Source organism: Lottia gigantea (genome assembly GCF_000327385.1).
Source record: "Lottia gigantea unplaced genomic scaffold LOTGIsca_258, whole genome shotgun sequence".
NCBI lineage: Eukaryota > Metazoa > Mollusca > Gastropoda > Lottiidae > Lottia > Lottia gigantea.
The window spans coordinates 44210-71088 of record NW_008708785.1 but is presented as its reverse complement, the minus strand read 5'-3'; the positions used below and the strand labels follow the sequence as shown (position 1 = coordinate 71088).

The 26879-nt window shown below is 29.4% G+C and overlaps 9 protein-coding genes across 9 annotated transcripts in view; 3 read left to right on the top strand and 6 right to left on the bottom strand.

Moving 5' to 3' along the window:
- Positions 1-4592: 4592 nt before the first annotated feature.
- Positions 4593-9561, bottom strand: LOTGIDRAFT_175245 (hypothetical protein; the record flags this gene model as incomplete). Its single annotated transcript, XM_009055875.1, has 12 exons — positions 4593-4693; positions 4897-4928; positions 5140-5164; positions 5498-5641; positions 6474-6761; positions 6906-7163; positions 7477-7734; positions 7781-7837; positions 7884-7919; positions 8015-8194; positions 8579-8875; positions 9501-9561. The coding sequence occupies 12 exons, from the start codon at positions 9559-9561 to the stop codon at positions 4593-4595; spliced, it is 1737 nt and encodes a 578-aa protein (XP_009054123.1).
- A 1217-nt stretch (positions 9562-10778) lies between these two features.
- Positions 10779-13810, bottom strand: LOTGIDRAFT_175244 (hypothetical protein; the record flags this gene model as incomplete). Its single annotated transcript, XM_009055874.1, has 8 exons — positions 10779-10840; positions 11025-11056; positions 11329-11353; positions 11454-11603; positions 11790-12077; positions 12390-12650; positions 12922-13224; positions 13750-13810. 8 exons carry the CDS (start codon positions 13808-13810, stop codon positions 10779-10781), a joined length of 1182 nt encoding a protein of 393 aa, XP_009054122.1.
- A 2194-nt stretch (positions 13811-16004) lies between these two features.
- On the bottom strand, positions 16005-17437 carry LOTGIDRAFT_175243 (hypothetical protein; the record flags this gene model as incomplete). The annotated part of the gene is made up of 5 exons (XM_009055873.1): positions 16005-16105; positions 16319-16350; positions 16613-16637; positions 16917-17072; positions 17359-17437. 5 exons carry the CDS (start codon positions 17435-17437, stop codon positions 16005-16007), a joined length of 393 nt encoding a protein of 130 aa, XP_009054121.1.
- A 783-nt stretch (positions 17438-18220) lies between these two features.
- On the top strand, positions 18221-18862 carry LOTGIDRAFT_175242 (hypothetical protein; the record flags this gene model as incomplete). Its single annotated transcript, XM_009055872.1, has 1 exon — positions 18221-18862. One exon carries the CDS (start codon positions 18221-18223, stop codon positions 18860-18862), a length of 642 nt encoding a protein of 213 aa, XP_009054120.1.
- A 485-nt stretch (positions 18863-19347) lies between these two features.
- On the top strand, positions 19348-20374 carry LOTGIDRAFT_175241 (hypothetical protein; the record flags this gene model as incomplete). Its single annotated transcript, XM_009055871.1, has 2 exons — positions 19348-19997; positions 20056-20374. The coding sequence occupies 2 exons, from the start codon at positions 19348-19350 to the stop codon at positions 20372-20374; spliced, it is 969 nt and encodes a 322-aa protein (XP_009054119.1).
- Positions 20375-21103: 729 nt separating this feature from the next.
- LOTGIDRAFT_175240 (hypothetical protein) lies at positions 21104-22493 on the bottom strand (the record flags this gene model as incomplete). The annotated part of the gene is made up of 2 exons (XM_009055870.1): positions 21104-21471; positions 21662-22493. 2 exons carry the CDS (start codon positions 22491-22493, stop codon positions 21104-21106), a joined length of 1200 nt encoding a protein of 399 aa, XP_009054118.1.
- A 731-nt stretch (positions 22494-23224) lies between these two features.
- LOTGIDRAFT_175239 (hypothetical protein) lies at positions 23225-24253 on the bottom strand (the record flags this gene model as incomplete). The annotated part of the gene is made up of 1 exon (XM_009055869.1): positions 23225-24253. The coding sequence occupies one exon, from the start codon at positions 24251-24253 to the stop codon at positions 23225-23227; it is 1029 nt and encodes a 342-aa protein (XP_009054117.1).
- A 1630-nt stretch (positions 24254-25883) lies between these two features.
- On the bottom strand, positions 25884-26528 carry LOTGIDRAFT_175238 (hypothetical protein; the record flags this gene model as incomplete). The annotated part of the gene is made up of 1 exon (XM_009055868.1): positions 25884-26528. The coding sequence occupies one exon, from the start codon at positions 26526-26528 to the stop codon at positions 25884-25886; it is 645 nt and encodes a 214-aa protein (XP_009054116.1).
- A 145-nt stretch (positions 26529-26673) lies between these two features.
- LOTGIDRAFT_175237 (hypothetical protein) overlaps positions 26674-26879 on the top strand; it is a gene marked incomplete at both ends in the record, with an annotated part of 8597 nt that continues 8391 nt past the window's right edge. Inside the window, one exon of the mRNA XM_009055867.1 lies at positions 26674-26681. Coding sequence (XP_009054115.1) covers positions 26674-26681 — 8 coding nt within the window. The remainder of the gene's footprint in view (positions 26682-26879) is intronic.

Below are 26879 nucleotides of genomic sequence, written 5' to 3'. Positions count from 1 at the left end.
TACGGTTACAATTTTTTTTACCGTAATCACGTCAGAAAGGGTTCTCGTGTGAAACACTGGAGTCTCGGTTACAAACTTTTTGGACACCTTGTACCCCAATAAGTTACACAGTATCTCCTGGTATCTCTACCAAAGAATAACTCTCAAGAGTTTAACAAAAAACTACCCGAGTGCACTCGGTAATTCAAGACAATTACCAAAATCCTTAAAATGTTAGGCAAATTTGACAAAAGGTTTGGTTATTAGTAAAATATTACGTTTAAAACTGACTCATGGGTCTTTCATGTACTTTTCTGGTGCCCCTGAGGTGCTTGTAGTCCATGTTACATCAAAGCCTGAAAACACGAAAGACCGAGAAGATCACCTTCCAGTGCCACCAGCCCATAAAACAGTATAAGTTACAGAACCCATCATTAACAATTAGATGGTTATATTTCGTTCTTTTAACAAATAGATGGCTCAAAAGGTGTGTTTAACCATTAAAGTAGTATTGAACAATGGAATTTGTTGTGCCACCACCTTTCATAATCTGTTTATTTTGTTTGGCAGACCTCACTCACAATTGTTATATTGTAATTTGAAATTCAAAGTGACTTCTGACTTTACTAGAAACTGTCTCATAATCCTTTATAACAAATAATAAGTTGTCTCCCATTATAAAGAAACTATTGAATGTGGTCTAATCTTTATTCTCATGTAGATATTTTTGCACATCCTGGTCCAATTTGAATCTAATCTAAATGATGTTTCAAAATTAGATATTTTTCACAAAATAGTATGAATCTTAAGATGAAAAATACTATCAAAATGGACCTTGAGAGATAACATCCACTATCTTACTACAATTAATATATATATGTATATTATATACAAGGAGAAATGTCATGAAATGGTGAAAAGAGTTATTACAAAATTATCATACAAGTATGAATTGTATGATAAAAAAATAAAATAAAATAAAAAATGAATTTTTTCAAAAAAGTTAATTTGAACAAGGTACCAGTTTCTTCTTTAGTCCATCTTTAAAACAGCATAATCCAGAGGACAATTTAAGAGATGTGGATAACGAATTCCAAAGTGCACTTGCCCTCTTATTTAAACGTTCTTTTCACTGCTTCCAGAAGGCATTTTGGAATGGGCAAAGAATTTTCTAAACAGATGTTACAGTATGTTATATTTAATTTCTTCTCATATTTTCATATTCTTTTACATCTCCAGAATTATGTTGATTGTTATCATTAACTTCAGGACGAGTATTTAAATCTTCATATGTTCTTTCTGTAGGGAAAAAAGCGTGCATAATAACTAATGATTTAGTTATTACAATCTTTGGGCTTTGAAATTCTGCGACTCTCGGCTCTTTTCACCGTGAAGCGGCATCGGAACTTGTACGATGGACCGTTATGGGTATAGAATTGATAGTCATACTGAATATGTAAATTGTGATAAATTAATTATAAAATGGGATAATATACCTTCTGGAATTCTATTGGAAAACGTTGCATAACTGGAAAGTAAGAATATATAAAATGAGCAAATACGTTTTTATGAGTTTTGACCAAAACGTCATTTTGATATAAGTATTTAAACTTCTGTACTCAACCAAACCAGTCTGCAGTTGAAATTGTATGAAAGACTGAATGATTGATTGAATTATTTATTTATTAACCATTAAATGCTCAGATATAGAAGCGCACGGTGGAAAAATTGGTTATTATCCAATTGTATCTCAAATAGACCCCCCCATAAATAATATGCAATTTTTTTTCAAAATATGACCTTTGTCCTCTTTTTGAGTTTGGTAGATATATGGTACAATGGGCATTTGCTTCATAAAAATCAATCCAACTACCAAGACTACCAACAACTATTTCAACTACCTGCTGCGATATCAGCAGAATTTATTCAGAAGGGGTCATTGGTGGGGTGCTGATATACATGGATTATATTTTAAAGTATTAACTTATGATAGTTGAAATAAATCCAGTTATAATCAGAGAAATAAAAGAAATAGTTGAAATAAATCCAGTTATAATCAGAGAAATAAAAGATGATATTAAACACTTTGATGATAAGATTTTACTACAAATTCCCATTGTGCCATATATGTACCATCATTTTTTGTGCGTTTCCCCAAAAACGTTTTTTTTACCATTTCCATAATAAAGTCTGCCATGATGTTCTAGGACATATGTTTTGTGTTTATAGACCAAATCCATAAGTCAAAATCAATTTTAAAATAATAATTTTGGTGAAGAAACATAATAAGAAATTGTAAATCATGCCTTACTTATGGACTCACTCCACTAAAACATTTTATGCAAATGATTGTATGAATGTAGTCCAGGCTATTTTTAGAAATCTTCTTTCTCTCTCCCTTTTGGGGTTTTTGCATGCCTATTTTTGGGTAAAATTTGGTCTAGATTTGGAATTTTATGTCTGAAATTGCATTATCTTTCAGATTTGGTGAGATGATGAGAGACCTAAAGGCGGAAGGCTAATTCTAAAAATAGTCGTTTTGTTAAGTGCCAAACTCTAGCGGATGAGTATAACCAGTAGTAGTCTACTTTCAATTTTAGTAGATCAAAATTTTCATGGTCATCATATAATGACATTTTTTAGGAGACATTGAGAATTGCTCAGGCTTTCATTCGACATATTGGAAAGCTTTCAACGAGATTTCTGGAAAAAGTTATAGAAGGTTGAATTTCATGTTTTAACATGGGAGATGGCAAATGAATTAGTGGAGTGAGTCCTGCCTTTATAACCGTTCAAGTTCAGTATTCTCCCTTGATAGTTATGAAATTGTGCCTGGATAACACAGACTAGGCTAATATTTGTAAACAAACTGTTAAAGGGTAAAATAATTCTATTTTTAGACTACGGTGGCTGGCCTAGCAACGATATATGTACCGGTGGGCATTTAAGGGTTAATTTTCAATTTAGTAGGCAAATGGAATAGAAGTTTCAGATCAGGAAAGAAAATATAACCACCTTTCTTCTGGTAATTTCTTATTGGCTACAAAATACAATAACATAACATTAGATTATGTTTATATTGAAGCAGAATAAGAATTTGTTATACCAACTGACAAGACTCAATTTCAACTATCCCAAATACTTTTCAGAATGAAAATACGACACCCAATTCACTTACAATTAAATACAACGTTCATTAGAAGTTTAAACATTGGTCGCTTTCGTGGAAGTATTGCCATTAACCTCACTAATTAAGCCCTGATATTGGTAATAATTGCACGCGAGAATGTAAATAGTTGTCCTTTTTTGGACCCCCTGTACCTCAATACCTCTATATATAATTGTTTAACATGACCTAAATACATACGACTGTATTTTAGAAACGTAAGGACGCCAAAGAGGTTTTCGTGAGAAACACTAAAATCTCGGTTACAAACTTTTTAGACAAACAGTACCCCTATAAATTATATTATATACTATCTCTTGGTATCTTACTACAGAATAACCCAACTGAGTGCAGTCGGTAATTCAAGACACCTACCAAAATACTAAAATTGTTTGGTAAATTTGACAAAAAGTTTTATCACTAAAATATTACGTTAAAATAGGTTTCGCATTTACTTCTCCGGTGCCCCTTAGGTGTTTGTAGCCTAGCTACATCAAAGCTTGAACAACACAAAAAGCCGGTGAGATCACCTTCCAATGCCATCAGCCCATAAAGCGGTTGAACAGACGCCAACATCTCCACTTCGAGGTTCAATTAGATAGAAGGCTCAAAGTGTGCGTTTTACTTTGTAAACAGGTCTGTAAACGGGTTTAACTGTAGACACTGTTCGACTGTAAAAAAGTCTAACTGTAGACAAGTTCTTGTTGATGTTTGGCTCTACTTGCAGGATGCAGGATAAGAAATACTCGTCGATATCAACTATAATTTATTTACATTCAATAACTGGAGATCTACACTAATCCAAGAAGTATATCCAAGACTCTTATAAAATTAGAACGATCCGATCCGCATCCCAGCTAAAGAATGAATGATCCAAACCTAAACCCTAGGGTTAACACTCTCTAACCCTAGGTCTCGGTGGGCTAGTGGTTTGCATAGAAAAAACATATGTACTGATAGAAACATTGTTATGTGAAATTGTGAAAAATTATAATTACAAGAGCGAGCAAATAATTAGATGTTTTTTACAAAATAATATTTATCTTAAGATGAAAAATCAAATGGACCTTGAGAGATAACAGCAGAAGATAGAAATCCATTTTCTATTACACTATCTAACTAGAATTAATATATATATATATATATATATATAAATATCATGAATATGGTGAAAAGAGTTATAAGAAAAGTGATACAAGCATACACTTTATGATGAAAAAATAAAATAAAATAAAAAATGATTTTTTTCAATTTGAACTAGGCAACAGTTTCTTCTTTTGTCAACCTTTAAAACGGCATAATTCAGAAGACAATTTAAGAGATTGGGATAACGAATTCCAAAGTGAACTTGTCCTTTATCTAAATGATCTTTTCACTGTTTTCAAACGGCATTTTGGAATGTGTAAAGAATTGTTGATTTCTGAACAGATTTTACAATCTGTTATATTTAATTTCTTCTCATATTTTCATATTCTTTTACATCTCCAGAATTATGTTGATTGTTATCATTAACTTCAGGACGAGTATTTAAATCTTCATATGTTCTATCTGTAGGGAAGAAAAGCGTGCATACTATCTAATAAGTTTGAATAAAAATTACAATCTTTAGGTTTTGAAATTCTGCGACTTTCGGTTGTTTTCAACGTAAAGCTGCATCGAAACTTGCGCGATGGGCCGTTATGGGTATAGTATTGATAGCCATATTGAATGTGTAAATTGTGATAAATTAATTATAATATGTGATAATATACCTTCTGGAATTCTATTGGAAAACGTTGCATAACTGGAAAGTAAGAATATATAAAATGAGCAAATACGTTTTTATGAGTTTTGACCAAAAAAAAACGTCATTTTGATATAAGTATTTAAACTTCTGTACTCAACCAATTTGCAGTTGAAATTGTATGAAAGACTGAATGATTTATAATTTTTATTTTCCCTTTAGTAGGTCAATGGAATAGAAGTTCAAGGTCAGGAGAGAAAATATAACTCACCTTTCTTCTGGTAATTTCTTATTGGCTACAAAATAAAATAATATAAAATTAGATTAAGTTTAAATTGAAAGCAGAATAAGAATTTGTTATACCAACTGACAATACTAAATTTCAACTATCCCAAATACTTTTCAGAATTGAAATACGACACCCGATTCACAATAAATTAAATAAAAATTAGAAGTTTAATATTGACAGAATTCTGGCAGAATGTAGGAGAAGGTTAAGATAAATTGTAATTCTGACAAGGGTAATTGAAATTGACTGTATCTCTTTTATGTTAAGATATATATATTGATTAATTCTTAAAGGAACATTTCATATTTAATATTAATGGTAAATACAGTATAACCAATACCTGGATGATATTTTCTATATATAAATATTGTTAGTAAAACCAGCAATAAACACATAACAGATATTCCAATACCAATTCCAATACCTGTTCCTAAACATTCCTTATATAAAGTTTCTTCTTCAGAAATCGGTTTTGTTCCAGGATCTGTGGAATAAATTAAATAAATTTGACTCATCGGTATATAAGTTACAAAAAATATTCACCTAAAACTTTCAACTAAAAATCTTCTCAATGTATATAACTAATATATTTTACTCAATACATTCAATTGATAGATTTACCCAATACATTAAACTAAAAAAATTTACTCCATGCATTCAATTGATAACTTAACCTAACACATTTAACTAATAAATTTACTCAATACAATAAACTGATAAATTTACAAATTGCAATCAACAAATAAATTTACCTAATACCTTTAACTGATAAATTTACTCAATACAATCAACTAATGAATTTACCTAATACAATTATCTGATAAATTTACTCAATACAATCAGCTGATGAATTTACCCAATACAATCAACTGATGAATTTACCCAATACAATTATCTGATAAATTTACTCAATACAATCAACTGATGAATTTACCCAATACAATCAACTGATAAATTTACTCAATACAATCAACTGATGAATTTACCTAATACAATTATCTGATAAATTTACTCAATACATTCAACTGATGAATTTTCCTAATAATACAATCAACAAATATATTTACTCAATTCTTTCAATTCATAAATTTATTTAATACACTCAACTGATAAATTTACACGAAACATTCAACACTAATAGATTTACTTATTATGCAAAATATTCCAATTCGCGGTTCCATCTGTACATATTAAAAACTTCTTGAAATTAAAAATCGAGTAAGTTAGTACCGATATTCTAGGACCATTCAGGATAAGAAAACCAGACGTAAAATTTAATTCCATCCAATCTTGAATTTGACTATTTAGGAACTTACCCCCATCAATAATCTTTATAGTGTAACTTTTATCACAACCTATACCATTATTAACAGTTGCAATGTAGTTACCAAATGATGATTGTTGTATTGTGACTGTTAAACTTGAAATATAATTATTGGTAGCTACTTGTTGAGTTGTATCTGGTGTTAATTCTTGTCCTGTTGATTCTTGTATCCATTTAAAACTAGGTTTAGGATAGGCCATAACATCAATACTTAATGTAACTTCTTCACCTAGTCTATTCATTACTTCATCTTTTAAATCACCATTAATTCTTGGTGAACCTAAAACAAACTTCATAGTAAAAATTAAATTACTAAACAGATACTTACATCTAATATTTAATAGTGAAGATTTAGAAGTTGATTGACCAATACTATTGTTAGATGTACATATAGATTATATCATACTGACTGAATATTACTTACATCTAATATTTAACGGTAATTTAGTAGTTGATTGACCAATACCATTATTAGCTGTACATGTATAGATTCCTGTATCCTGACATTTAGCTTGAGTTAATGTCCACTGTTGACTATTGTTAGTATTAGTACTAGTAGAAGATGACCAGGTTATATTAGATACTGGTTTACTATCAACATTACAGTTAAATGTGACATCAGAACCTTCATCACTTTCGTTATTTACAGCATCTGATGTTATACTGGTTATATATGGAGGATCTGAAAGACGGAAAATAGAAAATATATTTTTCATGAAAAACGAAACCATTTAAACCTTATCACAACAGTGACATTGTGTGCCAATTTACGGGGTAAATTTTAAAATATTCGTTATGATAGTTTCAATGGGGTTAGAAAAGAAGCTAATGGTGAAAAACGACTGTTTTCTGTCGAACAATTACAACCAAATTACGATCTGAAAACTACTCACACAGACTGACTTTTATGGAAAACTAAAATCGATTCCCCAATAACCCAAAGATTGTATGACACTTAGACAAATTGTCTGTTAATGTAAAATATATATACTTACAATGTACATTAACTTGTATAGATTGTGATCTTGTTTTAGGGTTGGTATTTTTAATATTGGTAGCTTCACATCTATAGTTTCCTTCCTGATTTCTTTTTATTTCAGTCAATACAAGATCTTTACTTGATGATGAAACTGGCCCAGTCCATTTATAATTACATTTATAACAATCAGTTAAACATGTTATAGTTTGATCTCTACCTTCTGTTATATTGATACTTGTAACATTTGGTGAGAAAGTAAGTTCATCAGGACCATCTGAAATAATAACAGTAAGTTAATCATGTTTTAGTTTGATCTCTACCTTCTGTTATAATGATACTTGTTACATCTGATGAGAAAGTAAGTTCATCAGGACCATCTGAAATAATAACAGTAAGTTAATCATGTTTTAGTTTGATCTCTACCTTCTGTTATATTAATACCTGTTACATCAGTTAGACCTGTAATTTAATATACTTACAATAAATCTGAACATTAAGTTGTTTTGTAAGTTGTTTATTTAATACAGTATGTCTAACTGTACAGTTATAAGAACCAGTTTGATCGCTAGTACTAAGTGATAAAGGGTTGTTTAGAATTGTTGTTGAGCCATCTTTAGACCAGTTGATGTTACAATCTGGTTTACAATCAGCTAAACAGTTGACACTCTGACTCTTTCCTTCTATAACATCAATATTATCACTAGTAGGGTTAAATTTTATATTCTCTGGACCATCTGTAAAAATCATAATTTGATAATTCTAGTATTTCTTTTCACCAGTTGACGTGAAACAAACAATGCTTCAAAGAAAATAATCAAGAACAATTCTGATGCTTCATGAAAAAAAAAGTTTGGTTAGTTACTTTAAATAGTATGGTCGTGGGTCGTAAAAGTAATTTTTCCTCATTATTCTATTCGACCAAGTTCTATTTAGGTACGGATAATCAAGTAAAGGCCAATGCCAAGAAGTTTTGTCAAGGATTAAACTGTTAAATAGAATAAACTTATTTGTTACACGAATTTAACATTTAAGAATGACATATCTAAAGACTATATCTGTAAATGTTACGTACAGAATGCATATAAGATTTTTTTTTATTTGATAGAAAATCAATTTACAATAAACTGATACAGTAGTTGATCCTCTGTTGTTATCATCACCACAAGACCATGTTGTATCATCTTGTTTATATATATTACTTATATTGAGATATAGTTGTTTGTTGTTATTATTTATACATCTACATTTATATCTATTATCTATTGGTTGACTCCCACAGTTTATCATAGTACATACAACATCATTGTTTCTCCGGAAATCTACAAGACTAGGCGAATCTGTAACATTACATTGTAATGTATAATTTTCACCAAACACTGCATAACTTTCAGGAACTCCTATTATAGTATATTGACCTGTAATATAAACAATATGATAATTAAACAACTTATAACTTTCATTTTAAATTCAGCTCACAAAATTATTTTTCGGTTCAATATTTCAAATTTCGATTGTTTATTAGTTTAGATAAAATCATTCCATAAGTAATTTGTGAATTCAACCAATTTATCAACCAACTGTCTATCAAAGTTTGGTACCGAACCTTTGAAAGGTTGTAATACTGTAAGCCGATCAAAATTACATTAGTTAGTAAAAACGTGATATTATGATGACTATTTTAGAATGAACCAATCATTTTACCCCTCTATATAAAATCGTGATATAGTTTTTATATATTAAGATATATAAAGCTTATCAAAATGAAGGCAACTACCTATTAAATGATTTTACCCATGTACTATATTAAAGATTCTATATCGTTAAAATACTGTGAAGGTAAAAGTCAAATATCTATCGTAAAGAAATGTCAAGTATAAATTCACAGTGTGATTCGAGATATGATATGATATTATATTATATTGTATTGTATGCATCATTCTACAAAATGACTTGTCTTAAAGATGTTTATCATAAGAAATAAAGACTTGTCTTAAAGATGTTTATGATAAGAAATAAATACAAGAAAAATACATTTCTTACCTGTAATTAGTACTGGTAAATAAACTATAACTATTAATATCAATATATATTTATACTCCATGTTATTGATTAATATTCAACATGACGATCTTCTCTTGTCATATATTTGGCCTACTAGATTGTAGTGTTTTATTATAAGGCTATAATTTACTTCCTCTTACACTTGTAAATACCTTTATATTATGCTATATATTATTGTATAACTTGACCTAAATACATACTACTATATTGTAGCAATACCTAGATGGTATCACTTCAGAGAGAGACTGGAATTTCGGTTACAAACTTTTTGGACACTTTGTACCCTATCACTATTATACCTTATCTCCTGTTGCACTTACCAGGAATCGAATCGCAATAAGCACAAATATCCTTGCTCGACATATCATATAAACTTAAACAAAATGAAACAAAAAAAAAGTAAATATAAAAATTGACATGAATAAAGTGTTATAGTGAAAGACATGAATATAGAATTATAGAGAAAGACATAAATATAGAGTTTTAGAGAAAAAGAAACTGAATTCTGATTTATTTATTTTTATATAAAAAAAACAAGAAAAATAATAGAATTTAAATATAAATACATAAGCATTCAATGTTAAACTAGAATCATAACAAAGATAAATCATAAATACATTTAAAAATTACAGAAATGGAAAATATATAGTTTCAAACGAATAGTAAAAAAGAATAAATTAATTATATAAAAATATATTAATAAAACAGTTGCCAAAGTAAGAGCATATACATAAATACAATAACAGAGGGAAATTTTTTAATCTACAAATTTCATATATTTATTTAAAGCATACATAATAATATTACTATTACTGTATCAGATATTACAGTCTGTTATATATAATGTGTTGGTATTGGATATTACTAGTACTGTATCAGATATTACAGTCTGTTATATTTAATGTGTAAGTATTGGATATTACTAGTACTGTATCAGATATTACAGTCTGTTATATTTAATGTGTTAGTATTGGATATTACTAGTACTGTATCAGATATTACAGTCTGTTATATTTAATTTGTTAGTATTGGATATTACTAGTACTGTATTAGATATTACAGTCTGTTATATTAAATGTGTTAGTTTTGGATATTACTAGTACTGTATCAGATAATATAGTCTGTTATATTTAATGTGTTAGTATTAGATATTACTAGTACTGTATCAGATATTACAGTCTGTTATATTTAATGTGTTAGTATTGGATATTACTAGTACTGTATCAGATATTACAGTCTGTTATATTTAATTTCCTCTCATATTTTCATATCTTTTGCATCTCCAGAAATATGTGTATTTAAATCTTCATATGTTCTACCTGTAGGGAAGAAAAGCGTGCATAAAAACTGATAATTTAGAATAAAATTACATTCGGCGACTCTCGGCTGTTTCCGCCGTAAAGCTGAAGAGCGCTATCAGAACTAGCACGTTTTGGGTATTGTATTGATAGTTATACTGACTGTGTAAATAATGATAAATTCTTGAAATGTGTGAAAATTTACCTTCAGGATTTCTATTGGAAAACGTTGCATAACTGAAAAGTAAGAATATGTCATAAGTAAAATTAACAAATATGTTTTTATGAGTTTTGACTACAACTTCTAAAAACGACATTTTGATATAATGATTTAAACTTCTCTATTCTTCCAAACCAGTCTGCAGTTAAAAATGTTACTATATAATGACTTGGATTTCGACAAAAGCATCATCATCAGCATAATAGCTATATAGATTTAAAATGTTTATTTCCCCTATAGTTGGTCAATGGTTTAGAAGTTCCAGATCAAAAAAGAAAATGTAACTCACTTTTCTTCTGGTAATTTCCTATTGGCTAAAAAAGAAAATAATGTAAAATTAGATATTGAAAGCAGTATATGGTTCTGTTTTAAAGATCCCCAAAATATTTATGATAAGTACAGTATAACCAATACCTGGATGATCTTTTCTATATATAAATATTGTCAGTAAAACCAGAAATACACAAACAAGATATATTCCAATACCAATACCAATTCCAATACCAGTGCTTAAACCTTTCTGATATCCAGATTGTTCAACAGAAACCGGTTTTGTTCCAGGATCTGTGGAATAAATTAAATAAATTTGACTTATCGGTATATAAGTTACCAAAAACATTCAACTAAAAAATATATATACAATACAATATATACTTATATTCAATATTCAAAATTATTCGAAAACCAGGATAAATTCTTAAAAATTCATTCAATCCAATCAAACTTGAATTCGATAATTTAGGAACTTACCTCCATCAATAATTTTTATAGTGTAACTTTTATCACAACCTTTACCATTATTAACAGTAACAGTGTAATTACCAAATGATGATTGTTGTATTGTGAATGTTAAACTTGAAATATAATTATTGGTAGCTACTTGTTGAGTTGTATCTGGTGTTAATTCTTGTCCTGTTGATTCTTGTATCCATTTAAAACTAGGTTTAGGATAGGCTATAACATCAATAATTAATGTTACTTTTTCACCTAGTCTATTTATTACTTCATCCTTTAAATCACCATTAATTCTTGGTGAACCTAAAACAAATAAAATGATATTTAATAGTAAAAGTTTAGAAGTTGACTGACCAATACCATTATGAGCTGTTTATGTATAGATTATAGTAGACTGACTAATTGATATCAACTTACATCTAAATGCAATGAAATAAATGGAGTCCTACTTTTTTGCACCATGTGCGGAGACTTACATGTAATAATAGCAAGGATTTAGTAGATGTCCTACTAAAACCATTAGCTGTATACTGACTAAATTAGTAGTTGACTGACCAATGTCATTATCAGTTGTACATGTATAGATTATAGTATACTGACTAAATACAAACTTACATCTAATATCTAATGATAAGGATTTAGTAGTTGATTGACCAATACCATTATTAGCTGTACATGTATAGATTCCTGTATCCTGACATTTAGCTTGAGGTAATGTCCACTGTTGACCAGTGTTAGTGTCAGTACTAGTAGAAGATGACCAGGTTATAGTAGATACTGGTTTACTATCAACATTACAGTTAAATATAACATCAGAACCATCATCAGCTGTGTAATTTACAGCATCGGATGTTATACTGGTTATATCAGGTGGATCTGAAACAAAATTTATTTTATGTCCACACTGTTTGCGCTGTTTTTGAAAGATTCTGTTCTGTTCTTAATAATAAACATTATTTTGTTCGCCAAAATCTAAATTTGAAGTATTACAACTGTCACAAGTACAGTAACACTAACTTGATTATTGTACGAATTGAACATTTGTCTATTTAAGAACGACTCATCAAAGACTATGTAAATGTAACGATCAAAATGCTTGTAACAATAATTTTTCATTTGAAATAAGTTGTAATGTAAATAAACTTACAATAAACTAGTATAGTAGTTGATCCTTGTCCACCAGAATTACCTCTACAAGACCATGTTGTATCATCTTGTTTATTTATATTACTTATATTGAGATATAGTTGTTTGTTGTTATTATTTATACATCCATATGTATATCTATCATTAATTCCACCCAGACAGCTTTGAGACAATATAGTACCTAAAGCAATCTTATTTCTACGAAAATCTACAATGCCAGGTGAATCTGTAATATCACATTCTAATCTATAATTTTCACCTAACACTGCATAACTTTCAGAAACTCCTCTTATAGTATATTGACCTGTAATATAAATAATATGTTATTAAAACAACTTCTAGTTATTATTACCTTTCATTTTAATTTCTGGTCACACATTTAAATTTTCTATTATTTATATTAGTTTATATAATCATTCCATCAGTAAATTCTGAATTCAACCATTTTACCAACTGCCAATCTAAACAATACCGAATATTTTAGTATAAACGAATCATTCGGCCTCTCAACAAAGAATCCTTACAGATTTGTTTCAATTTACAAATCTATAATGTAAAAAAGAAGGCCACTATTATACCTATCAAATAATTGTATCCATTATTTTAATAAAGATTCCATATTGTTAAAAGATTGTGAAGATAAAGGTTAAATATCAATCATAAAGATAGGTCAAGTCTAAGTTCACAGTGCGATTCATGTTATCTTATTATATTATTATATATGCATTTAGTGCAAGTTATATCATTTCATTCTACATAAAGACTTGTCTTATACACGAAAGTGGTCTTTTAGATGATATATATCAGAAGATGTAAATGCAACTCTTACCTGTAATTAGTACTGGTAAATAAACTATAACTATTAGTATCAATATATATTTAAACTCCATGTTATTGATCAATATTCAACAAGACTATCTTCTCTTGTCATATATTTGGTCTACTAGTGTATAGTTTTTTTTTATAACAAGGCTCTAATTTACTTCCTCTTTTAAATATAAAAACACACATGTATGCTAAATTATTTTTAGATATGACCTAAATACATAGTACAATATTTTAGCAATGCCTAGATGGTATCACATCAGAGAGAGTTCTCTTGAGAAACACTGGAATCGATTATCAACTTTTTAGATTCCCTGTACCTCAATACTTTGATATCATACTATATATTATGGTTTTACATGACCTAGATAAATACTACTGTATTTAATGTTTAGATAGTAATCGCGTCGGAGAGAATTCTCTTGATAAACTGGATTCTCGGTTACAAACTTTTTTAGACTCACTCTATCCCGATAAATTATATTATATATTATCTCCTGTATACTAACTACAGAATAACCCAAGATCTCAACAACAGAGTACAGTCGGTCATTCAAAACACCTACAAAAATCCTAAAATTGTTTGGCTATTGACAAAAGGTTTTGTTATCACTAAAATATTACGTTAAAATAGGGACCGCATGTACTTCTCTGGTGCCTCTGAGGTGCTTATAGCCCAGCTATATCAAAACTTTAACAACACAAAAGGCCCGAGAGCCCATAAAGCGGTTGAACAGAGCCCACCATCAGCACGTAGATTAGATAGAAAGCTCACAATGTGCGTTTAACCTGATAAAACCAACAACGCATTGATGGACAATGGAATTTGTTCTGACACTACAATTCTTATTTCTGATTTATTCTGTTTATTCTGATTGGCAGACCTCACTCATATGGACTCACTCCACAAATTCATTTGCCATCTCTTCTCATGTTAAAACACGAAATTCAACCTTCTATAACTTTTTCCAGAAATCTCGTTGAAAGCTTTCCAATATGTCGAATGAAAGCCTGACCAATTCTCAATGTCTCCTAAAAAATTCATTATATGATGACCATGAAAATTTTGAGCTACTAAAATTGAAAGTAGACTACTACCGGTTATACTCATCCGCTAGAGTTTGGCAAATTCACAAAACGACTATTTTTAGAATTAGTCTTCCGCCTTTAGGTCTCTCATCATCTCACCAAATCTGAAAGATAATGCAATTTCAGACATCAAATTCCAAATCTAGACCAAATTTTACCCAAAAATAGGCATGCAAAAACCCAAAAAGGGAGAGAGAAAGAAGATTTCTAAAAATAGCCTGGACTACATTCATACAATCATTTGCATAAAATGTTTTAGTGGAGTGAGTCCACATAATAAATAAAGTTGTTTCCCATTATAAAGAAACTATTGAATGTGGTCTAATCTTTATTATTATGTAGATATTTTTGCACGTCGGGGTAAAATTTGAATCTTTAACAATCAGTCCACTTTATTTTGGGGTAGAATAAATAGATACTACAAAAGGCAGACTTATTGTGTTCATAACTTCTTACACTACCTAACAAAGTAGACTCTTTGTGTTTTACTGTAAAACCCTGTGTTATTCTTTTTTCTAGACCATTTTGTATTGAGAAGATGCGCAACTAAGAGTTTTTCATTTAATATGCGGAAACCATATCTATAACAAGCTCTAACACTGTTCTGAGCTAACCCCAATTGATTTTTCAAAATTAGCGTTAACACTCTCTAACCCTAGGTCACGGTGGCCTAGTGATTTGCGTACAAATAACATATATACAGATAGAAATTTTACAAAATAGCATGAATTTTAAGATGAGAAATAATATTTATCTTACGATGAAAAATGCTATCAAATGGACCTTGAGAGATAACAGCAGAAGATAGAAATCCATTTTCTACTACATCCACTATCTAACTAGAATTAATATATATATATATATACAAGGAAAAATATTATCAATATCGTGAAAAATGATCAAAGTGATACAAAGTATGAATTTTATGATGAAAAAATAAAATAGAATATAAAATGAATTTTTCAAAAAATTTAATTTGAACTAGGTACCAGTTTCTTCTTTAGTCAACCTTTAAAATAGCATAATTCAGAGGACAATTTAAGAGATTGGGTAACGAATTCCAAAGTGAACCTGCTCTGTATTTAATCGTTCTTTTCATTGCTTCCAGACGGCATTTTGGAATGTGCAAAGAACTGTTAATTTCTGAACAGATGTTACAGTATGTTATATTTAATTTCTTCTCATATTTTCATATTCTTTTGCATCTCCAGAATTATGTTGATTGTTATCGTTAACTTCAGGACGAGTGTTTAAATCTTCATATGTTCTATCTGTAAGGAAAAATAGCGTGTATAATAACTAATAAATTAGAATAAAAATTAAAATCTTTGGAGATTGACATTTGGCGACTCTCGGCAGTTTCCGCCGTGAAGTTGAAGAACGTTATCAGAACTTGAATGGTGGACCGCTTTGGGTATAGTATTGATAGTCATACTGAATGTGTAAATTATGATAAATTCATGATAATATGTGATCTTATTTACCTTCAGGATTTCTATTAGAAAACGTTGCATAACTGAAAAGTAAGAATATGTCATAAGTAAAATGAGCAAATATGTTTTTATGAGTTTTGATCACAACTTCTCAAAACGACATTTTGATATAAGAATTTCTGTACCTAATCAACCAGTCTGCGGCTGACATTCTTTGTGTGAATAGACTTAATGATCGTTGCTATAAATTGAAATGAATTTCGACAAGAACATCATCATCAGGATTCGCTTTAAGTAGATCTAATGGAATAGAGGTTCCAGATCAGGAAAGAAAATATAACTCACCTTTCTTCTGGTAGTTTCTTATTGGCTACAAAATAATTAGATTAATTTTATAAAGAAGTTTACGAGTTTATTATAGCAACTGACAAATTTCAAATAATCATTTTAACTTTTCTGAATTGAAATACGAAACTTGACTGACTTGTTCATTTGAAGTTTTATAAATGGTTTTTAAATGCTACCATTCTGGCAGAATGTAGACAAATTGTAATTCTGAAAAGAGACAAGGGTAACTGAAATTGGCTATATCTCTTTAATGTTATGATAGAATAATCCTCAAAACAAAATTAATATTTCTAACCAATACCTGGATGATATTTTCTATATATAAATATTGTCAGTATAACCAGAATTACAATAACAGCAGATATTCCAATACCAATTCCAATACCAATTCCAATACCAGTGTCTAAACCTTCCTGATATCCAGATTGTTCACAAGAAATTGTTTTTGATCTAGGATCTGTGGAATAAATTACATGAATTTGAATTACCGGTATATTAAGTTACCAAAACATTCAACCAAACGATTTCCTCAATACATACAACTGATTATACTCACTACATTCAACTGATAAATTTACTTAATACATTCGACTGATAAATTTACCCAATACATTCAACTAATATATTTAACTAAAACAGTTATCTGATAAATTTACAGAATACATACAACCGACAACTTTGCTCAAAACATTCAACGGATACATTTGCACAATACATTCAATAAAGCGAACCAAAACATTCACCTGATCGTTTAGCAATATATTCCAAATGGCGATCTAAAAACCTCTTCGAAAAAGCTAGGGCCGATATTCCACATTCCATTTCATTTCATGGGAAAAATCCAAACAATCTATGAACTCCCGAAAAAACAAGACCTAAATTCCCTATATTTCATAAATTCCCTACATTTCATAAATTCTTACAGCAAAAGACCTCAATTCCCTACATTTCATACACTAAAAACACCTTCAATCAATTTTCTACATTCCATCAAAAAAGCATATTAAAATTTTCTACTCAAATTTTAAACCTTAAAAATGGCAAATAAAATACTAGATCCAATCTTTAGATTATACGATCCAATTCGTCATTCATTTAACAAGAAAAAAGAGGATTATATTATCATCTCACCCACTGTTGGTTCTAAATCCCAATTGAATGATGATGGTAGAATTAACTTCGAAATAAATTCATTATCGAATTGGTTGCTTCTTTCCGATGCTTATTTCAAAGACGCCACTCAGAATCAAGTACCACAAACAACAAACAAACAATAATTAGCCTAACCAACCTTTAACAATTAATCCAACCACAAAGGATTATAATGAATTGTATAGAAACTATAAAAATATGTGTGAATTATTCGGAAATCTACCTCAGTTTGAATATGTAGATTTTGCACTTAATCATCCAATCTTCTGTTTTGATCTTTCAGCTCACCAAGAAGATCTTTTCAAAACAGGAGTGAACATAAATATTCATATTGAAAAAACACATTGAAGGAGGTGTAACAGGTTATTGTTTATTATTGGAAGAAGCAAAACATTTAATTAAAATAGCAGATAGAAGAATGATAAGAATTGAGTAAAAAATATACCTTTAAAAATGAAACCAGAAACTTTAGTCAAGAAAATAATAGAAGCTATAGAAACAGCTTCACCAACTACAATAACTTATAATGGAAAAAAAATCAGCATAACTAAAAAACTTATTGATAAATATAAATATTGTAAAGTCAGAGACGATATAGACTTAGAAAGAATTGAAGCAAATGCAAAAGAAGGTGGATTTTTACCTCTCCTTCCTTTAATATTTAGTGGACTTATTGCAGCCGGTACAGTAGCTGGTGCTACAGCTGGTGGAGAAAGCGTTGCCAACGAAAAGAAAGCTGCTATTGCAAAAGCTGCTGCTACAAAAGCTGCCGATGAAAAGAAAGCAGCCGAAGAACGTAGACACAATTTAGTAATGGAAAAGTTGGCAGCAGAGGTTAAAAAACCTAAAACGGAAAAGAAAGGTTCAGGAGTGGGGGAAATGATAGGCACAATAATAGAATTTGGAAAAAGATTTAGGGAAGAAACCAAGAAAACTGTTAAACAAGGATTAAATAAATTAGTAGATAGTATTGACACAGGAGAAATCAAAGTCAAGCATAAGGGTAATGGTATATTTTTAAAAAATATACGCACTGGAGAAGGAATATATCTTGCGAAGTATAAAGGAAAAGGAGTTATTTTTGGAACAAATTAAAATAATAAAAAATGGGTAAAAAATTTAATCATTCACAAATATTTCCTAATAACCCAATGCTCATGTGAAAACTCATCTCACTTTTAACATGTTGACAACACCAAACCTTTTAGATTTCGATTCTTTGTATATCTACACAACAACACCAGAGCAATCGTATTATCAATTTCTCAAAGCTTTAGAATATCTACCAAAGAGAGATGTTCAAGACCTATTTCAATATTACAAAGAAAACGAAGAAAAAGTGGAATTGAAAGATTTCATAGATAACTACATCGAAGGAAAGAAACCAACGGATATAAAAGTTTTTCTTGCGAAAAATGTTAATGATCTAGATTTGTCTCAAATTGATAGCGAGCGAAAGAACTTACTAGTGTTTGACGACTGCGTGGCGCAAAGAAATTCAAGCTGTTCAACAAGAATTCTTCACGTAAGGAAGACATCACAACTGTCACTGCATATACCAATCCCAATCTTTTTACGGGATGGATTCTATGTTCATTAGAAAAAATGCAAATTGTTTTTTATTATTTGAATTAAACGACAAAGATTTATCTCAAATCATTCAGTCGATAAATCACGGAATGGACAGAGATGCATTTAAAAAGGTTTGTAAAGCTCAATGGAAAAACCCAGATGACTATGGATATGTATTTGTAAATACTAGAAAACCTGCAGGTGAAAGAGTTATAATCGACGATTGGAATAATATTTTAAAAAGAAATAGAGAATATGTCAAAGCTAAGAATAACATAAAGACCCAAGTTGAAAATAACAAATTACAACAACTTGGATTAACGGAAAATCTACAAACTCTATTTCAACCCATTTTAAAATCTCAAGAGGGTATTAAAAAGAGACTCATCACTCCTATAGAACCCATAGCTCCTATAGAACCTCCCAAAGCGATTGAATATGATGGTATTATAATTAGGACAATAGATGATATAAATCGTCTTTTTTCAAACCCTAAAGCAGATTTACCAAAGAGTATTACACCAATCATTGATGATGAGGGGTTATTGTTTAATGGATTTAGAATTAAATTTAGGGCAAATTCCCCTATATTCAAAATCGACACAAAAAACTTAATATTTACATTAACGACAGGATTAATAGATTTAATGAATGGCGGGTATATTGGCACTGCCGATTTACTAGCATACTCAAAATTTCTACATGCAATAATCAAGAAGATTTAAAACAGTTGAAACATATTTAAATAAAGTTATTCCTGATGAAGAGGAATCAGATGATTATGCAGAAGATTATCCACCAATCATACAAGAAATAGACGAATTCGAAGATATGGTATCTGGAGAAGGTATAACGTTTTTATCCGACAACAACGAAGAATTGCTTAATAGATTACGACTAATATTAGCGGCAATGAAGGAAGGCCATCGATCGCACAGACAATATAATGAAGTAAATTGTATACTAAAAAGACTCCTAGAAAAAGGTATCATAGATAAAAATGATTATAAAAGCGTAATAAAAAATGTCAAATAAAGAACAACTATTCGTCATCACCTCGAATAAATCAGACATCAAATTGTCTATAGATTATGAGTACGAACTCGATCGCAATCAAGAATATGAATTGGGATTAAAGTATTTCTCTGTTTACAATTCCATTAGAAATATCAACGAAAAAAATAACCAAATAAAAATATCAACAGATAACGGAGTTACGTTCAAAACCATACGTTTACTACCAGGAAGCTATGAATACATAGCCATTAACGAATACTTATCTGAATACGCAGGAAGCGTCAATGGTAAAAACAATATCGAATTCGAAGGTAATTTGAATCTGAACAAAATAAAATTGATATTAAGAAATAATAGTCAAGTTGATTTCAACGTAGAAAATTCATTGAATACTTTACTAGGATTTGATAAAAAAAATATACACCCAATCCACTTTAGCACCACACAAAGCTAATATCGAGAATGATATCGATGTGATAAATATACATAAACGGTGGATTTTTCAATAAATACAAACGTCAGATTATTTACAGTCTTCCAACATTCACTGTACCGATTGGATATAGAATTATAGAGAAACCATTTCAAACAACGTATTTACCACTTAATTCCTTTATGATTAAAGATATAAATCTGGAAATCAAAGATGGTAAAAATAGGTTTATAGATTTTGGTAACGAGGAAATTGTTATTCAACTTCATTTAAAACAAAAAAATTAAATTTATTCTGATGGATCATCATTAGATTCATTCTGATGGATCATCATTAGATTCATTTGTAAAATAATCAAAATCATCAAATACATAATCATCATCCAAACACATCTCATCTTTATTGTTGTAAGGATACATAATTCCTTCACTGTTTGGTGCTTTTCTCTTAACGAGATTCAGATAACTTCTGAAAACTTTCTTTTGTTTTTCATTGGGAATAACTATTCCATCAGTAAAACTTTTTACCCAAGGTTTATCAAATTCATTCGTTACGTCATGTCCACTAGCTAATTGAATGTAGTCTTCTAACTTAATCTTATAGTTAGAGTAACCCTTAAACGTTTTATTTTCTTTTAAAACACCATCGGAAGTTAGAATGATATTGTATTTTACTTTTGGCGCTAAATATAAACCAAATATGATTCCACCATCACCGTAATCATTCTTTCCTTTCCTTTAATTTATCCCAATTACTAGACGAAATGTATAAACTATCGGTATCTGTATAGTATATTTCCGGCTTATAAAATCCATCTATTACGTGAATGAAATTGTTCATTATTTTTTTACTGTGAGATAATATAAATGCACCTAAATGCGTGGGTGTTAATCTAGTAAAATCCTTTGGAGGAACAAACTCTTTTACTTCGTCATTAATCTGAACGATATATTGACTATCATTTACTTTATCATAGCTTTTGACGTGTGAATCGAAGTTGGCTTTAAAAGTCGATTCACTCCATAGATGTCTCGATGTATTTATATCCTTCTGAATAGCTTTACCGTATAAGGAATTGCCTAATAATTTCATGCAATTACTAGCAACCATATCTCCTTCCTTTTTGTATTTATTCCTTAATTCCTTCAAAATTAAAATATAATCTCTGTATGGTGGAGTTTTAAAATTTTCTTCGTAAACTATACCATCTAATATTCTAATAATTTTACCACCGGATTTCACTATTTCTGGAATATCAACCGATGTTAAAACGTCGTGACAGAAACCATTTCTGAACCTGATTTTACTCCCAGTTTCCTTCTGACCTATTCTATTCGTAAAAGTTATTTTATCTTTAGCTGGTATGGGTTGAAAGAACATGTTTTTGGGATATTCAAACCAGACTTTTAAAATAGCAGTTCTAGGTCTGAATTTTTGTTTATTGAAGAGTTTTACAAATTCTTTTTCTTCTTCTGGTAGAAACGCTCTTGCACTTTCCGCTTTAAGATATTCACCTTCTGTCATGGCGGAAGCGTACAACCCATTAGCGTCAAAAGCCATCAGTTTAGAATAGTCCAGTTCTTTGAGTTTAGCGTGGACTTTCGTTTTATCTTTTGGGTTAACACTGTATTCTTTGAATAAATCTATTATTCCTTCAGTGTTACTTTCATTGTATTCTTTTAATATGGCGCAGATCTCATTCATTTTATCCGTTTCAAATGATTTTCGATTTGCCGAAACTCTTCCTCCTTTAATACTTTGTCTGATAACATATCTTATAAAAGGGTGAGTATGCGAGTAACTTTTTTCTACGTTTTCTTTTTGGGTGTGTTTCATACCATTCTTCTTCAACCATTTCTTTATCGTAATGATATAAATAATACCAACCCTTTAAAGATAAAGAAGGAGCCGTTAGATTATTGGAAACGTTTTGGAAGACAGTTTTTTTCATGGCTTGATTGTATTTTATCAAACAAGCTCCGAGACACAATGTATCTCTTTTAGCGTAAGATTCCCATTTGGGTCTTAAAGATTCCCAGGTTTCTTTTGTGAATTTTGCAATATTAACATTGGTGATCTTTCATAAATTCATTATTTCTTTCTGTCTTTTCCATTTTTTCTGCAATCTTTCTTCTGTATATGGATTAGATAAAGGAAGAGAAAGAATTTTACTATCTACTACTAGTGGACATTGTGTTAGTTTTTTAACGTTTTGAAGTGCAATCCAGTTGTCAAAACCGCTTCCGTTATGGGAAATTAAGGTTAGTCTTTTCTGATCTACTTTTCCTAAACGTTGTAACATTTGATCTATGCAATCTGTACCTACAAATATTTCTACTATATTAGTCATGAGTATGTTGTAATATTCTTCTGTAATGGGATCTGACGGCTTAAAATCTAGAGTCTCACTTAAATCACTTAAGTAATTATTATAATCATCTAATCTTTTCCTCAGTTTTTGCTAAATTAACTAAAGTACAACAATAAGAATAAGGAATGGATTTATTCGTTTCTTTTTCGCAATAGGTTTCGCAATCCCAAGCGTATAAACAGTTATCGGATATGTTCGAAAACACGTTTAGTTTTAACTGTGCGAAACACTTTACAGCGTCATCATCTTTACAAGTTCTCCATACATTTTCATCGTAATTATCTTCTATTTCTTTAATGCCCAAAGCTTTGTTATTTCTTCTTATCAAACAGAAATGTTCTTTGTGTAAATAAAATACCCAATCAAATTCCTCTAATACTTTCTTTGGTTGAAAATGACTGTCTTTAGGGTTATAGATTTGAAAATTAGTATTAAATTTCTTATTGAATTGAGAGATTCTAGCAGTTGTCATAACTCCTTTTCTGTTTGATTTTTGAAAACTGTTGATGAAATCTTGAAATTCCTTTGTTAAATCTGTGTTTGTGATGTAATTTACACACTTTATAAAACAATAACAATCGGTTGGTATGTAACAATTTTTTCCTATGTATTCATTTATCTTTTTAAGTAGGTTAACACCACTTCCCTTTTTTGATCTTTCTACTATTCTAAAATTATTTTTGCGCAAAATAATCTCTCCTGTAAAATACCAATCAGATGTATCAGAGCTTTCATGCATCTTTGAATAAATAAACTGGAAAGTTTGAGCATTGAATCCAGATAATCTCATGTATTGTTTGTGTTTTCCTTTTTGATTTATTTGACCATTTATTTCAATTTGGCCTTTAATTTTATAATCCTTAAATAGAATAGTTATTCTCTTGATTAATTCTGAAAAAAGCATAATTGAGGTTGATATTTTAATTTCATTCTCCTCTTTTTTAAAAACTTCAGCTACATCATCAATTATATATTTAAATTCTTCTTTATCTTTTTCACTAAATTTGGTTGAAAATATATTAGGTATTGAATTGAATATCAATGAAAAATATGTTTTAGATAATGGTTCGTTTAAATTTCCAATTTTATCCATACTTTTTTAAGTATCTATTTTTAACTAGGAATTTTTTAACTGTTCTTGTCTCGAAAAAAAAATGAATAATTTATTAAAATTTCCTTTTATAATGAGCTTTAATCAATCCACAAGAACACCACTACTCTTTGAAATTGTTTTTATGGAAAATCATTTTTTCTGTGAAATACCAATGAGAAATATCCGATTTACCATCCAGCGCCATGAAGAAATCGACAAAAGTCATGGTATCAAAACCTACAAATTTTATGTCTTGTATGTATTTTCCATCTGGAGTTATCTTTCCATCTAATTCAATTTGTCCGTTAAATGATAAAAATTAGTCAGCGATATGCTCTATAACATTGGAAAAAAGATCACTTGATATAAATTTATCAATTTTATTCATATTTTTAAAGCAACTATTTTTAAAGCAACTATTTTTAACTAGGAATTTTAACTTTTATTGATGATATTTCTACATCAAATTTATCTAAAATTTCATTGAATTCTTCTAATTCTTCAATGGTTATGTTCTTATCCTCTCTCGATCTTTCGAAAAAAATGAATAATTTATTAAGATATGTATTTAAAATTTTTGTTTTCCTTTTATAATGAGCTTTCTGTTTTGTAAAACCTAAAGTAATCAAACCACAAGATGAAGTTTGAACGGCAGTGAATGCGGCTAATACAGTTGGGACGATTATTGGAAGCATTAATCCACCGGTTACGGCTGTTGCCACCGTTATCCCTATTGTTAAAACTGTATTTAATGTTTTGAAAACAGAATCGATTTTACTCCATGTTTTTCTACATTTGTTGAATTGTTTTAGTTTTTCTTTTAGTTCGTTTTGTTTTTCTATCATGTAGTTTTGTCTACTTTCGAGTTCCATTTTTAGGTAATTAAATTAAGTGAACTTCTGATAAACCTGCTATGTGTTTACTATCTTCAATAAAAACTTTTACAGTTACTAACGATATTTGTTCTTTCGAATCATTAATCTTATTCAGATGAACTGAAAATTTTGGTTTTTCAATAGAGATAAATATTTTAACAAATACATCATCTCTTATTGTTGGCATTATAAAAACTATATTATCTTGACTTTTATGAATATCAATTGAGGTAAATATATCATTATCAACAAAATATAGTTTTACGTATTCAAAGTCTGTTGCTCGTAAAAACTGATAAATGCTTATATCTTTTTTTTTCTGGTTCTGGATTTCTAATAATATTCGTTGATGGTGGAGTTTCAGTCTCCATTATCATATCAAAATCACTCAAAGTAAGAAAATCTTCTTCATTATCTGGTATGATTAACATTCTAAACCTATCTATATAGTTTCCACTCGATTTAATTTCATATAAGTGATCAACCTTGTTGTTTTCGTCGTTACTTTCATATTCTTTAGTTTCTACAATTTTTCTACCATTGATAAACTGAAGAACTTTTTTAACGTTTAATCTTTTAATTGCTTGAAAGTTTTATCTGAAGAATAATGAATCAACTTTTAGCTGTATAAGAAATGTTATTTCAATTACAAGTTTTCCTTTGAAATAAAAACCATTATCATCATCTTTATCAAAAATATTATAGGGGAGAATAGTATAATTTGGAACAGAATATAGTCTAATATTTGCTGTAAATCAAAATTTTTTATAATCAATCTCTGTTGATGCATCAATATTATCAGTAATAGAAGCATCGTCACGTCTCAAATATCTAAATGGAAGATTGAAATAATATGATTCTTTCTTGAGAAACTTTTTTTCTAATGCGAGTATATTTTTATCCTGTTTTAAAACCAGGTTATTAATAGTGGTTATCTGTTGTTTAATAACACTATCATCAATGTTTTGTATTTGTTGTTGAATATTTGTTAGTAATTCACTGTTAAGTTTAGTTTCCAGATCATTTAATTCCTGTTGAAATGTTTCTTCATTTTCACCTAGAATGTTATCTATTAATTGTTGAATGTCTAATTTTTGTTTTGCAATATTATCCTCTAATGTAGATATTAATGAAATTAACTCAGTTTTATTCGATACGTTGACTAATTGTTCTTCAATAAAACTTTTTAAACTTGTTACTTCTTGTTGTAATTTAGTATCATCATTAAAATCTTTATTATTTAGTTGACGTTTGAAGAATCTTTTCACATCGCCTATTCTTTCGTTTAAATGTTCGTTATTTACTTCAATTGAATTTAATTGTTCCATTAAATATTTCTTGTGAACAGCGTCATTATCGTTTTCCGGAGACTTTAAATTAGTTATGCTAAAATTGTTCATATCTAAATCACCTTGAAGAGTGTCTCCGATTTGATCCAGGAAGTAAGGTTTTGCTTTATTTCAAAATACCATCCCTTACCTACTCAATTTTCGAAGAAGTTTTTAACATGTGTAGATGGCATCGCAAATTGTAATATATTGCATAATGATCAGGTGAATGTTTTGGTTAACTTTATTTATTGAATGTTTTGAGTAAGTTGTCAGTTGTATGTATTCTGTAAATTTATCAGTTAACTGTTTTAGTTAAATGTATTAGTTGAATGTATTGGGTAAATTCATCATTTAAATGATTGGATAAATTTATCAGTCGAATGTATTGTATTGTATTGTTTTATTTAGCAAAGCAAATAC